The sequence below is a fragment of the Sphaeramia orbicularis genome, chromosome 22, assembly GCF_902148855.1.
Source record: "Sphaeramia orbicularis chromosome 22, fSphaOr1.1, whole genome shotgun sequence".
NCBI classification, from domain to species: Eukaryota; Metazoa; Chordata; class Actinopteri; order Kurtiformes; family Apogonidae; genus Sphaeramia; species Sphaeramia orbicularis.
In genome coordinates, this window is record NC_043978.1 from 18,422,000 (window position 1) to 18,436,479 (window position 14,480).

The following is a 14,480-nucleotide window of genomic DNA, read 5'->3' on the forward strand; positions in this document are numbered from 1 at the left end:
TAAAAATCACATGAGCATCTAGAAACTGAGGTTTTATTGTATTTTCCCCACAAATTTTCTTTATTTGTGTTTTTTTCAACAGTTGTCTTCCATACAAATATGTGAAAAGAAGTAAAAATAACTTTAAAAAAAAAGTGTATCCGTTTAGCATTAAGTAGTGTCTTTTATTTAATATTTGTATTGTTGAGCCTCTACAGTTCTATACCCTTGAACGAACTTACACTTTGACTCCCAAAGAAGTGTCTTATGTCCAGTTTTCTTTTCTTTTACATTCTTTAAATCCTAATTACCAAGCACACTCACATGCAGGGCTAGTTCTAGCCATTTTGGCACCCTAGGCGAGATATGAATTTGGCCTCCTTAAAAAACACACACATGCACACAAACACACACACACACACATACACACATATGGGGGGGCACAAAGAACAGATACTTGAAGCAAGAGAGGAGATGCACAAAGCAGCCACCAGTAAACCCTATAGAAACATATACACTAGTCAACATTTGCTAGGGATCAGGACTATAACTTTGCTATATTCGGGGGTGTAATTCTGGAAACTTGACAGTTTATTTTCCCAGTGGAGTACAGCCTGCGGATGCGGATGGTGGCCACACACATTATTGACATCACACCGTATGTGTTTCAGAACATTCTGAGTGGTTTCAGTGAAAACAAAATTGGAAGAGTAATTGTTGTGAACTCTAATTTCTAGGGTTGTATCACCCTTTTGCCAGAAAGTGCAATAAAAATTTATGTTTTTTTTTTACCCTTTGGTCGATTTTTCTTTACATGACTAGCCAAAGTACACACATAATATATGAAGTCACCCAAAATATTATACAACATCAATTATTGTGTAAATATAAAACTGATCCCTAGCAAATGTTGACTAGTATATAACACAGCCAACCGTCAGTAAATCACATAGAAACATAAATAAATCAGACAGAAACATATATAAACCACACAGAAACATAAATAAATCAGACAGAAACACATATAAACCACATAGAAACACAAATAAATCAGATAAAAACATATAAACCACATAGAAACATAAGTAAATCAGATAGAAACACATAGAAACCACATAGAAAGATATATAAAACAGCCAACCAGCAGCAAACCATACTTAAACATAAATAAATCAGATAGAAACATATATAAACCATATAGAAACATATGGAAACCAGCCACCAGCAGTAAACCAGATAGAAACATATATGACCCGGTTTCTGAGCAGTAAACCACACCTTAGCAGATATCTCATATCTTAATCATCTACAGTTCCATTATTAGCCAACTTTGCTTCATTTCAGTTCAGCTAACTGTAGCTAGTAATATCAAAACGTTTTTGAACATTATAAAAGGTTCATTCATACCTCTATAATTGGATTACTTTTCATCTCCTCTTCTAAAGTGTGCAGCTCAGGCCTTTTCATGGTGATAAACTCTCCATCCTTCATCTGGATGTTTAGTTCAACACGCTGTCATTCAGCTCTGTTCTGTCTCTGTCACTCACACACACAGTGAGCAGGGAGAGCCCACCTGAGAAATTACAAGGGGTTTGTTGTTTTGGGTTTTTTTCTCTCATTTCTTTATTTTTAAGACAATTAATGAGAAATTATCATGTTATCAGTTATCAGCCTATGCCACTAACCGGCCCTGCACGCGCCAACACAGGTAAGCACGCGCGCACGTCAAACAGACACACGTACAAATGTAAATGTAAATGACACCTGTGATATTCAAATCCGTCTAGCTGACGTGACCCAGGCAAAACAAATGCAAACATGTTCACAACTTACGCTAAGCGGTTGGAGATACGAACTGCCTCCTGTCCGGTTCAACTAGCGGATAACTGGAGTTTTTACAAGTTGATGGAGTAACAGCGGGGACGGCCAATCACATGTACGATAGTAAAACCGCAGAGCCAATCGGAGAGTGATAATTAGGTTAGAGGCGGGACTTCTAACAGAGACCGACTATTAACCCTTTGTGTGCCATAATCATTGACTAAACACTACAGACAGCGGTTGGATTGGTAGGGACAACACAGCAGTGGATGGATATTGATAGGGACGTGACCCTAGTGTCCCTACGCAATTCTACACCCCTGGATATGACCCGTTTGGACATTCAGAGGCTCTGTAGTGAACACAGAAACACCGTCATCTTCTACAACATTGATTCACCAGTAAAACCCATAGAGTTAGAATAATGACAGTGGATGGACACACTGGGTTTATGTTCAGTTGATGATAGATTTTACAGAAAAAGCCGATTTTTCTTCAATTTTCTTTGTTTCTGATATAATAACCGTCAACTTTGATCTGAGCTTTTATAAAATCTATGTGATCATTGACTTAAATATAGGAAAATACATGATATTCACCAAAAAAAAGCAAAATACAGAAGATAATGCCATAATAAATGGTGATAAATCACTTCAGAAAAGTTAAATATATAGAGAAAAATTCATTTGGGAAGTGACATAACAGTAGCATTGGGTCTTTAAGTTCATAGTGACTCCGTATTCTTATAAAATTCATACACCAAAGTGCAACGATGTTGGTTTTGGTCCTGAATGACGACAATTTATGTTAGTTTTTGGAATGGCCATAAAAATCGCACTGGGTCTTTATGGGTTAAATGAATGAGTTATACTTAATACAGCCTGTGAGTACCATGTAAAATCTGCATTCAAGTGTAGTTTAAAAATGTTTTGGGGGGCTTAGTGGGCAGGTAAGTGACGTGTTTCCCATTTGGAGTGCAATAATCTGCATCCTAGGTCTCCTTATATTATATAGACTCGTTATAAATAGTGTGACTCCCCTTTGGCTTAAAAATTAACACCAGTCATTACATGTTAAACAGTAGATTTATGGAATCCACTACAATAACTCGCTAGGTATTATACTAAAGAAATAACATACTGAAGAAATCCAATTGTATGACTTCTGTGTTATGTCAAAAATACCACTAGTGTATTAATAATTCATGCATGAAAGGGGTAAAAAGTTTTGTCTTCTTTCTTTCCTCTGAGCTCTGGAAGGTCAGAAAGAAAAATACTAATACTTAAGGACATCTCTGAAAACTTTTACAACAGGTGTGTGTTTCTGACAGATACTGCCTTCAGGTTCCATTCAGGTGTGAGTGGATGCACCTGTGTTTGGACCACAGCTGAGGCTCACTGTCCTGAGTGGGTGTGGATATAAGGAGGCTGACACTCCCCGTTCAGTTTGGTTGTGAAGTCTGAGGAGTCAACGTCTCTTTAGACGTTTTTTTTTTTTTTTTTTTTTAGCTCCCACAACTCATTTAATTTCCTCTTAGTCTTTGGTTTTGTGAATCTAAGGAGTTTTTTTTTTGTTTGTTTGTTTTTATCATTTACGTAGATTTTGTGGGTGCTGAGGATTTCTACCCAAATCGTCTTTCAGAACCCCTTTGATCCATATTTGTGTTGTATTTTTGTTCATTTCCCTCAGTTCTACCCCAAGCCTTCACGTAGAGTACAGGAAATGTAACACATGCTAGTATTTCAGTTGAATGTTTAGACAAAATAACTGTCCAGATGCAAAGAGAAGGTTGAACCGTTCAAGCTGGTGAGGAGGATTTTATGATGAATTGTTCATTATATTTTTGTATCTATATCCTCCTGAGACACAGCAATGCATTTCTGTCCTCTGTAGGGGAGAAGAGTTTCACAGTTTTACTTAAAAAAAACAACAACTGTCAGCTGCAAAGGACCTTCTGTATAAATATAATATGTAAAAACAATCAAGGCCGTTATTTAATGTAAAAACCTAAAACTTCCTGGGTCTTCGGTGGATATTTATTTGATTAAACCAGTAAGTTCAGTGTTGGTTGTGAGTAAATAAAGGTGTTATTGTTATAATGACTCCTTTATGCACTTTTACATATGTTTTTCCATTGTCATTTCAGTTTTAAATTGAATAAAAAATAAACCTCTAAAATCCAGAATCTGATCTTAACTCCTCTTTCTTCTTCCTCCTTGTTATACTGAGTCTTCTTCCTGATTATTACACCAAAGTTCACAAAGATTAGTCTCAACTCATGCCAGACCAGTCTGTGAAGGTGACATTAGTCTCCATCTAGTGGTAATGCAATAAAATGCAGCTGAATATTTTTCATTCAATCATGTTGAAGTTTATTGAACCCATTCCCTGCAGAAAACAATGTGATTCGTTTGATAAAATGTAAATATGTCTTCCAAGCAAAAATAAATAAATAAAATAAAATAAAAATCATTGCAATCAATCATTGTGCAATAAAAATGGAATTAAAATCATTACAACAGTGCTGTAATAGTACATTTAATGGAATATAACATGACATTAACAACGTTGTATAAAAAACAGTGACAGTCAATGCATATAAATAAAGTGCAGCATTTTCTTTTACATTAACATAACTTATATTTAAATAAATAACTTTAGAATGATATCTATGAAATGAAGTAAAATAAAAGTCAAGAAAAAAAAACTGTATCTGCCTTTTTAAGTTTTGGGTAGTTTTCTTTTTTATTTTCCTTTTTTTTCACTTTGTTTTTTTTCCCTTTAAATAAATCGCTGAAAATATGATAAAATCAATAAAAACTTAAATGACAAGAAAAGTAAAGAAAAACTTGAACTGTAGTGTTATGAGTGTCCCTTCACCAAATTCCACTGAAGTATAAACATTCAACAAACTTATTATTTACATGAACTTTATGTAGTATTTTTTTTAAAGCCACAGTGTCAAAAACAAGAACTTGTGTTCATCTGTGGTCTATGTTGACTTTTTCATTTATGTAAAAAGAAGAAAAAACTGGGATAGACATTTAAAAAGCATTGTTTGCCATGAAATTCAGACACTTAAGCAAAAAATCTCATAAAAAAAACACGTAATGTTTTTTGGGGTTTTTTTGTTATTTACAGAGTAACAGGCTTCTCTTGATCAGAAAGCTGTGCTTGTTCAACTCAATACTGTTGATCTTCTGTGCATCAGTTCTGGATTTTCCCACAGAAGGGAAAGCAGCTCCACAATGCAGGTCTGGTTTTGGGTCTGTGGTCTGGGAGGGCCTCCAGGATGTCTCTGACCTGCCATTTGGAGAGACCCTTCCATCGCAGTAGAGCAGGAAGGAGCTCCAGGTCGTCAGTGCAGCTGAAGATGGAAACACCAGACATTATAAAACCCCATACTGAAACAAACAGCAAAGAGATTTAACAGCTTAACCCTTTAAGGACCAAAGTCGCAATATTGTGACAAGCAACATAACTGAATGAAAAAGCTCCAGATAGCTCCAGATAGTGTTGCCAAATCTTGTTACCACCTCCCATCAATGAAAGGTGGACACGTGCCCTTTTGATCCTAACACCATTTCGGGGCATGTTTCAATTCAAAGTGAAGAAGAAAACCCAGTTTGAAATGTGTGGTCCTGAACTGGTTTAGTAAGCAAGTACGTAAAGTTTATTTATTTAAGTAAGTAAAGTTTATTTAGTTGTGATAGACAAGGACAGATTTAGCTAGTCTGCTGCTTGGCTAAAAATCTGCAAAAACCTACGGCATTTTATTTTCTACTACTGTCTAAGTTCATTCATTTTAAAGATGTGATGACAAAAAAAAACAAAAACAAAAACACAAAGAAAACTTCCATGTAAATACGTTCAAAGTTCAATTTTACTAAAAGTTACACAATCCAATATGGCCACCACCATGTGACATCATAATATGCAAATTAGAAGAGAAAATTTATTGGCACCATAAACTTTGGGTCATATCCAATATTTTTCTCATTTACAGTCTGACTTTATCTCTAAACACTTCCAAGATATAGCTTTTTGAAAACTTGATATCAAAATTGATTTTTTTTTTTTTTTACTCCAGCGCCTAAAGGGTTAATATCAATAAAAAATACTGTACCCTGTGTTGGTGCATTTGTTCTTCATGCCTCCCACTGTGAGTTTTAATGTATCGCCGTATGGGTAGTTCAACACTTCACTGACTTCCAGCAGTGTGAAGTTCCATTGTTGGACACCAGGAGCCTGAAACAACACAAAGGACATGAGTTTAGACACTAGATTCTAGATTTTATTCCAGATGAACACCTTGACTCACTGATTCATGGATCTCACCAGGTCTGAGAAGGTGATGTGAATGAGCTCAGCATCATCAGTGACAGTTTCACCAATGCCTCGTCTCCAACATTTCACCAGTTTTTTCTGGTTGGTGTTGATGAGATGTTTGAGGTAAAGGTGAACTGTGTGTTTATAGACCTCATCCATCACACTCTGAAGGAAGGAAAACAATACACTTAAATTATTATTTCAAAAAACAGCTCAAATGTTAGACAAGAAAGACATATATTATCATAAAATATTTATTTGCTATGTAACAAGTACAAGGATTTCAATGCAATCCAGATTTTAACAACACAAAAAAACACATGTATGCATAATAGTTCAGAAAAAAGTAGATAAATTACAATTTAATTACATACATATACACACATACACACACACACACACACATACATACATCTATACATATATATGTGTGTGTGTGTGTGTGCGTGTGTATGTGTGTGGAACTTTTATGCAGCAAACTGAGCATAACAGTGGAAGCTGAACTACAAAAAGCTAGTCTGGTTAAATAAAACTATTTAAAATTATTTTGCAAAGAAGAATCAAATGTACAAAGTATTGTTCACATGAAACAAAAAAAAGTCACGTTTTCTTCTTTTTTGACAGAAAATTGGTGTTATTTCCTGTGGTTAGCTCCATAAAAAAAAACTAAAAATAGTAGAAAAGCACTTGGAGAGCACAAACCTCCACCAAGGCTGATCAGTCAGACCCCCCCCCCCCCAATTCACCACCAATATGTTATCATTTCTTCCTTGTGCCAGTATCAACATTTCCTGAAAATGTAATCAAAATCCATACATAACTTGATAACTTTGAGTTATCTTGCTAACAGACAAACAAACAAAACAAAAATCCACCCCTTGGCGTATCCCAGTGATGTTATATGGTTACAGTGCATCTGTAAAACTGACTTGCATACTGCCCCCCACCAAAAATAATTTCACTATCCGCCACTGATTAATACACCAGTATGTCTTTGGATGTAAATAAAACCATCTGTTTGTAAAAGGTTCATTAGAACTGTACTATTACACTATAATCTGTGTATATTCACAGATGATATAAAGTACATTGAACAGCATGAGGAGTAACTTTACCTTTTGTTCATCCAAACATGAGGACAGGTTTGGAAAGAGTTCCCTCAGTGCGCCCACCAAGAACTGTTTGCTATCAGCTCTGAAGTACTTTTTCAAGTGGGTCTGTAAGACAAAAAATTTGGATTTTACAAAACATATAAATCACTCAGGTTAAGAAAACTGTGAAGCTGTGAAAAAAACATCACCTCTGTGACGACAGCCACGTTTCCCAGCAGACGCTTCTTAGTAAAATCCTGCATTTCCTCGAGTAACTCCACAGTTTCCTTAACGACGGAAACTTTGACTCCCTTATGTTTGGTCGGGACATGATGTCTGAAAGGAAAAATATAGAAACACCATAATTATATGTATGTATCAGCATCAGTGTATGGTACAGACATACTTTTGCATTTGAGTTTCTGTATTGAAATACGAGTTGTAAAATACTCACTTGAGCTCTCTGCAGGTTTTCAGAGTCTTGAAGAAGTCGAATGTGTCTATTTTGGTCATTTTGGATTTTTCCAGATTCTCAGTCTGTTGAGACGTGTACCTACAAACCAGAGTCAGAATTGAAGGTATTTGTACTTGATTGTGCAATATCTGGTCTTTTGGTGAGAATGTGTGTTGGTAAATGACTATAACAGTAAAGAAGGACTCTTTACCTCCTCACAAATATGAGCAGCTCCTCTAAACAAATTTCCTGCACTCGAACCGACAGCCTGGAACTGATCTTTAAGGCCTGATTGGACATGGCATTAATGCACTAAAAGAAAAATACAGATAAACGGATAAATAAACACAAAGAGCATATTGAAGTCATGATTAAGTTTAATACCATAGGAGAAATTTTAAACACAACACACACAACCTATTTTACAACTGGATAAATATATGTCAAATATATATGTATATATACATTTTAATTCTTTCTTTAGTTTAATAAAATACTAAAATGGTTCTAGGTTGTTCAATACCTGTATAGTGTCAATGTAGGTTTCATTTAAATCTTCATCGCTCTTATTTCCTCTCTCTTGACTCTTTAACAGGATTTTTTCCAGAGTCTTTGAGACTTCTTTCTGTGTCATAAGGAAACGGAAACAGTTCATTAGAGGAAGAAAAAAATTTGAGGTTCTCATCATGATTTGTCTCAACAAGTTTTCTACAGTCAAAAGAGACATTAAAAGTGTGGAAGTAAAAGCTGAAGTAGTTTTACAAATTATCTTTATCACTAACTGTGCTTTTAAGTTTTATATTTCTAAATGTTTGTAGAAATGGCACATTTTTAAAACAATTTAGCATAATTTTGTAAATTTTTTGGAAAAAAGAGGTCACGCACATTATGGGAAATGAAAACACAAATAAGATCTGATTTTGTCAAATTTACTTTTCCATATTTTTAGATTGAAACGTGCCCACTGTGGACCAAATTATTCAAAAAATTATTCAATTATGCATAAAAAACCATCACAGCTATTTTAGACAGAAAACAGGAACAGAAAGTGTTACTTATTCTATTCTTTTTCTTCAGGTATATGTACAACAGCCTGTAGCACCACATTCTGATGACACCATGCAGCCAGTTTAAGGAAACACACCTAATTTGCATTTTCATGTTTGCATCTTGTCAAAACATTTGCTTCAGTTTTGCTTGACATTTTATAGAAACACACCAGTTGGAGTTCTCATACCTGCACTAAATCCAGAAGTATGTTTTGTGCTTTTGTTGTGCAGTCAATCAGCAGCATCAGGTCGATTGTTCTGGTGACATCCATTTCCTTAAAATCAGGGTGACCAAGCAGATCCTGACTGGAAACGATTATGAATAAACCAACATTTAAGGTGAACATCTGACCAAATACTCTAAGAAAGTGTCAAAATTTTCAGTTGGTGTTCATACCCTGGTATTATGTTTAAAAAAAAAAGGCAATGGCTACTGCCACAGTATTGTGGCACGAAATATGGGTTTGTCTATTGCCATAGAGCCAATCAAATGTTAGCATTTGTTGTAGAGCCAATCATGGATACAGTTCCATGAACTCATTATCCTCTTGTTGCCACAGTACTGTGGTGATATACAGCCAAAACTTCAATGCATTCTTTTGTGCATTTTCCAACCACAGTACTGTGGCAATTGATGAAAGAATGAATAATGAATAATAATGGATTAGATTTATATAGCGCTTTTCTATGAATGCATACTCAAAGCGCGTACAGAGGATCCATTATTCATTCACTCTCACATTCACACTGTGGTGGTGGTAAACTACACAGCTGCCCTGGGGCAGACTGACGGAAGCGTGGCTGCCAATTCACACCTACAGCCCCTACGACCACCACCGAACATTCACACACATTCATACACCAGTGTGAGTAGCAGCACTGGAGGCAAGGAGGGTGAAGTGTCTTGCCCAAGGACACAACAGCACATGGACAGAGCAGGATTCGAACCGCCAACCCTTCAGTTATTGGACGACCCACTCTACCATCTGAGCCATGGCCACCCCCAGAAACAACAATTCAGTGATAGTTTAGAGTATATAATGGAAATTATTGTTCTAAATACTCTATATGTTGTTTTATGGTGTCCTTTGCTCTGGAGGCTGGAGAAGGTGGGTGGAGCTACATGTTAGATGCAGCAGTGTGCTGTGACTTCTCAGTTCTGTGTCAGTTCAGTATATTGAGTGCTGTGGTCCAAATTCCGCACTCTGAACATTGTCCCAGGGGCTGATTTATATCAATAGTGGATTTACACCCCCACCCCTTTGAAAATTTTCAGAAAAAAAAAAAAAAAAATTACTCCAATAGGGTATTGAACCAGAGTCTTCCACATTGCAGTCTGATACATTACTAAGTGAGCTAAATACAGGGTGACACAAAAAAACGAGTACTTTTTAACAATCCAATAAAACCAAGAGTGATGGAAGAAAAATATTTTATTCATAGTAACTGAAACTTTAAAACATGCCGTTTAAGAAACAATGATGGAATTTTCATTTTTTTAAAATTACTTCCTGTAGATGCCGTCCTCCTGTACGAATGCATTCGTGAAATCTGCTGTTGAGATTCCTCATTGACCGCTGCAACATCTCAGCTGGGATACTGTGAATTTCATCCTGAATTCTCTGTTGTAACTCATCCAGAGTTCTTGGTCGAGTCGTGTACACTTTACTCTTGTGATAGCCCCACAAGAAAAAATCATAAACGGACAAATCTGGCGATCTAGGGGGCCAGGAGTACGAGCACTTCTTGGTCGTCCTGTTGGTTTCTTCTTCAGGGCAGATCCAGTCTCTTCAAAGTTATTAATCCAACATTTTATCGCACGTTTTCATGGAACAGCACCATGACATCCTAAGTTGTAAAAACGTCAGAACTCCCTTTGCGCAGCTGTCAAACTATCACCGTTTTTATAAAACATTTTTATGGCTAACGCACACTGTTGCCCATTCCACTGATCCATGGTTACTAAAATGGGGGTGTGTTTACTTGCTCAAGGTCACTGTCTTGCAGTGCTACCACTTGCTCATGTCTGCCAATACGCACTTCAAAAATTCTCGATTTTTTGGGTCACCCTGTATCAGCTGTCTCTTAGCCTGACCTATTTACTATCTGATTGCCTTGGTACTTTTCAGGACGTGATAAGTTACCAGTCCAGACATGATATAATGAGGGCACTGATTGGTTATATGGTAATAGACAAACCTATATTTCATGCCACAGTACTGTGTCAATAGCCACTTTGGAAAAGAAAAAAAACAACAAAAAACCCCTTTTATTTGCTGTTATTGTAATATTCCAACCTCCCAGTGTTGCCTAATATATATAAAAATTGTAATGATTCAGCGTTTTACCTCAGATATATTTGTAGAAGCCATTGCAGCAGCACGAAGCAGCTCTTGGAGGATCTGATTTGCTGGAGTACACCGTTAAGCTGCTTGAATATCTGATTGTGGTAGCAGTCAATCAGATCTCCCATCAGCCCCCTGATGTCAAACAGAGGGGCCAGCCTTTGCAGCTCCCTCAGCACTATTTCCTGCACACGTATCAGGTACTGCTGAAGGTTCTTGTCCAGGTCTTCTGGAGGTTTTGGGAGTTGTTTGTGCACAGATGTTTGGATGAGAGCGAAGACCTTCTGCTCCAGATTCTCAGGCTGGTTTTCAGAGCAGTAAGGCCTAACAGAGATGGAGTCTGCGGGAACACGAAGATGCTCAGCCAAGGATGTGATCTCGTCATCGTTCTGCAGATGGTGCTCATTTTGGATGTTGAGGGTGTTTTGGGTTAATGGGTCCTTGTGGTCATTAACCTGCCTCTCATATCCTACAAAAATCAGAAGATTGTTGAAGGTTATTGGTTTCGTGTACAACTTTACTACAGTGGCAGTGTTGTATAGTAACAAAGTAATAATACTTCACTACTGAACTCAAGTATGATTTGGGAGAATTTGTACTTTTTTTAAAAAATTATGTTTATGTTCATTTTGACCAAACTTAATTGCATACTTCTACACCAATACAAAAGGTAAGGTAAGGTCTATGCCAGGATACTGGAGAAAAGGGTACAGTCGATAGTTGAACCTCAGATTGAGGAGGAGAAATGTGGTTTTTGCCCCAGGCGTGGAACTGTGGACCAGCTCTTTACCCTTACTAGGGTACTGGAGGGGGCATGGGAGTTAGGCTATCCAGTCCACATGTGTTTTCAAGTTCAATTGCAGGAGGTCTCTGCTTTTTGCAGATGATGTGGTTCTCTTAGCTTCATCGAGCAGAGACCTCCAGCTCTCGCTGAGCCCATGGTCCTCAGCTGGAAAAGGGTGGAGTGGCCAATACAGGTGGGGGGGGGGTGTCCTACCTCAGGTGGAGGAGTTTAAGTATCTCTGGATCTTTTTCATGAGTGAGGGTAGGATGGAGCGGGAGACAAAAAAGGTTTTTCCGCAAATTTTTCATGATAATGTTTGAGATTCTGTCAAATTTTAAGTTCTTTTCTACTGTGACTGTACTGTATATACATGCCCTCCTGCCATCAATTGTCTAGTGACGATTTTCTGCTCCAGGTGTCTTATTCTTGTTTGTCAAATGTGGTTTTACATGTAACATTAATACAGAACAACAGGTTTATCTGGGTAAGGAGGTGTATGAATGAGAAGGTAAGAGGAGTCAAATGAGGATAGTCTATCCTCATTTGACTCTTACCTTCTCATTCATACACCTCCTTATCCAGATAATCCTGTTATTTTCATCTATCTCATCTATCCTGGATAGATTAGACCAAGGCTGTCAAACACATTTTACTTCAGAGACCACATTCAGCCTAATGTGACCAGTAAACTAATGATATAATAGTCTGTAAATAATGAGAACCCTAAATTGAATAACCTGAACAACCGTGCAGGCGGCTGCGCGAACCTCCCTGCAGTGGCAGCACGAGCCTCCATTTCCCACAATGCACATCGCGACAAAAAATTCTGAAGATGCCCAAGTTACCTCCCGGCTCTGAATGTAAACATATGGTATTTGTTTATGGTGGATGGCACTTCGAAATTGTTCACCGTAATGCAAGAGATTCAGGTGAGTAATCACAGAAAGACTTACAGATTCATGATACTTAGGCTATGACTGAGGTTTTACAGATCTGATGAAAAATTGGTCATGAAAGTCTCCTTCACCTTTAATATCTTTAACTGTCATTTTTGCACTTTATCTAACAGGCCGGATTGGAAGCTTTGCCCCGTGGGTCGTATGCCTGACACACCGGAAGCAACACTCTCTGTGGGGAATTTTACTTGTGTTAGTGACAGATTCTGTTTACATACAGTTCCAAAGAAAAAAACCATAAAGCGACCTGACCACATTTCAACATCCAAGTGACTTTTTTTTCTTTCCAACAGTATCAGTGCAGATTGGCAGGTTTATCTGGATAATGAGGTGTATAAATAAACCTGGAGCCAATAAAAAGATAACAAGTCTCCTTTACTTCTCTTTGAAGATCTTAGGTTACAGAGTATGCCAGTACGGGGAATTCCAAACAAACAAAAAAAAAAAAAAAACACCTACTACAGCACAGCTTGTTGAACTATAGAATCACAGTTCAAATCAGTTTCCATGAGTGCACAGGAATGCTCCAATCAGGCTTTTCCTGTCATTTGTCATCTGTCTGTCTTTGCTCTTTCACATTTTCATTTGGAAAAATGAGTCTCATGTTTCACTCGACCTTAGAGCGTCCATGCCTTAACTAACAATAGATGATTAGATAAAGCATTGCCACTCTTTTAGCCTCAACACCTCAAGAAAAAGGACTCTATATTAATTGTTGCACGAAATTAAATTTATGAGAGACGAATAAACCCCTGATATTAGAGTAAAGATCAGCATAAGCAGAAAATCCAGCTATTTTTTCCTCTTCACTTCTATAAAACTGGTGTATTTCATTCATACTGTTTCTCTTTCATCGTGGAACTAGTATTTACAGCATTAAAACCCTCATTTTTGCCTCTTTTAAAGCTCTAAGAGGCTAAATGTCAACCCCAGCATCACTGTTAAATGACCATGCAATAATAAAAAAAGCCTTCTCACCATCCTGTGTGTCCTCATCATTGTTGTTGTTTCTTATTAAAGGTGTTATGCTTTCAGTCCGGCGAGGAGTGCGCCACCGTTTAAAGACGTTCAATGTCATCTTTTCCAGGAGTCGGCATTCACCACTGTTTTCACAGTTGGTATGAGAAGCAGCAGCTTTGACCTCCCTTTTTATACACTCCAGTGGGTTTTTCCCATAAGCTTCCCTTTTTACTTTCAGTTTCCTGGAGCTGCAGAAGTGAAAGCTGTTGCATCATTGCTGAGAGAGCCATAGTGACTACATCATTCCATGTGCTCCAGTTCAATACACTTCTGCAAACATTGATAGCACACAGTTCATCTGTGTAAAACTAAGCACTATGATTTAAACCATGTCAAAGCTACTGTATGTTCTTTTTCCATGAACTTTTTGAAACCCCCTCACATACATGAAGTTTGCAGAGACAATACCAGAGTGTTAGACTGATAGGATAACTGCTTAAGTCACACACTTTATGGACAAAAGTATTGAGACACCCTGAATTCAGGTGTTTTTGTTTTTTTTTTTTTTTTTGCGAACAGGGGTCTGGGATACAAACCAATAATAACAAATGTTATAATATAGTTTTATATTGTGATAAATATCATTGCATTGGTTAGTTTGGTTGAGGTTGTCATCTTTGCTTCCACAATGCCTCAGACATGTTTTTTACTT

General features: G+C 37.2%; 1 protein-coding gene across 1 annotated transcript; it reads right to left on the reverse strand.

Annotated features, from left to right (window-relative positions):
- Nucleotides 1-4,585: 4,585 nt before the first annotated feature.
- On the reverse strand, nucleotides 4,586-13,886 carry LOC115413218 (exocyst complex component 3-like protein 4). Its single transcript, XM_030125953.1, has 11 exons — nucleotides 13,787-13,886; nucleotides 11,072-11,537; nucleotides 8,912-9,029; nucleotides 8,198-8,299; nucleotides 7,886-7,986; nucleotides 7,675-7,773; nucleotides 7,430-7,556; nucleotides 7,245-7,346; nucleotides 6,139-6,294; nucleotides 5,927-6,048; nucleotides 4,586-5,167 (listed from the first exon to the last, which is right to left on the reverse strand). The coding sequence occupies exons 1-11, from the start codon at nucleotides 13,884-13,886 to the stop codon at nucleotides 5,008-5,010; spliced, it is 1,653 nt and encodes a 550-aa protein (XP_029981813.1). The 3' UTR covers nucleotides 4,586-5,007.
- Nucleotides 13,887-14,480: the final 594 nt, after the last annotated feature.

What these genes read in the sequence shown, in the direction of transcription:
- LOC115413218 (XM_030125953.1), bottom strand. Translation starts at nt 13,886, where the DNA reads ATGACATTGAACGTCTTTAAACGGTGGCGCACTCCTCGCCGGACTGAA. An exon ending in CATGTTTGGATGAACAAAAG is followed by an intron (nt 6,295 to 7,244) that starts GTAAAGTTACTC and finishes TCCTTCCTTCAG; the next exon opens with AGTGTGATGGATGAGGTCTA. An exon ending in ACATCACCTTCTCAGACCTG is followed by an intron (nt 6,049 to 6,138) that starts GTGAGATCCATG and finishes GTGTTGTTTCAG; the next exon opens with GCTCCTGGTGTCCAACAATG.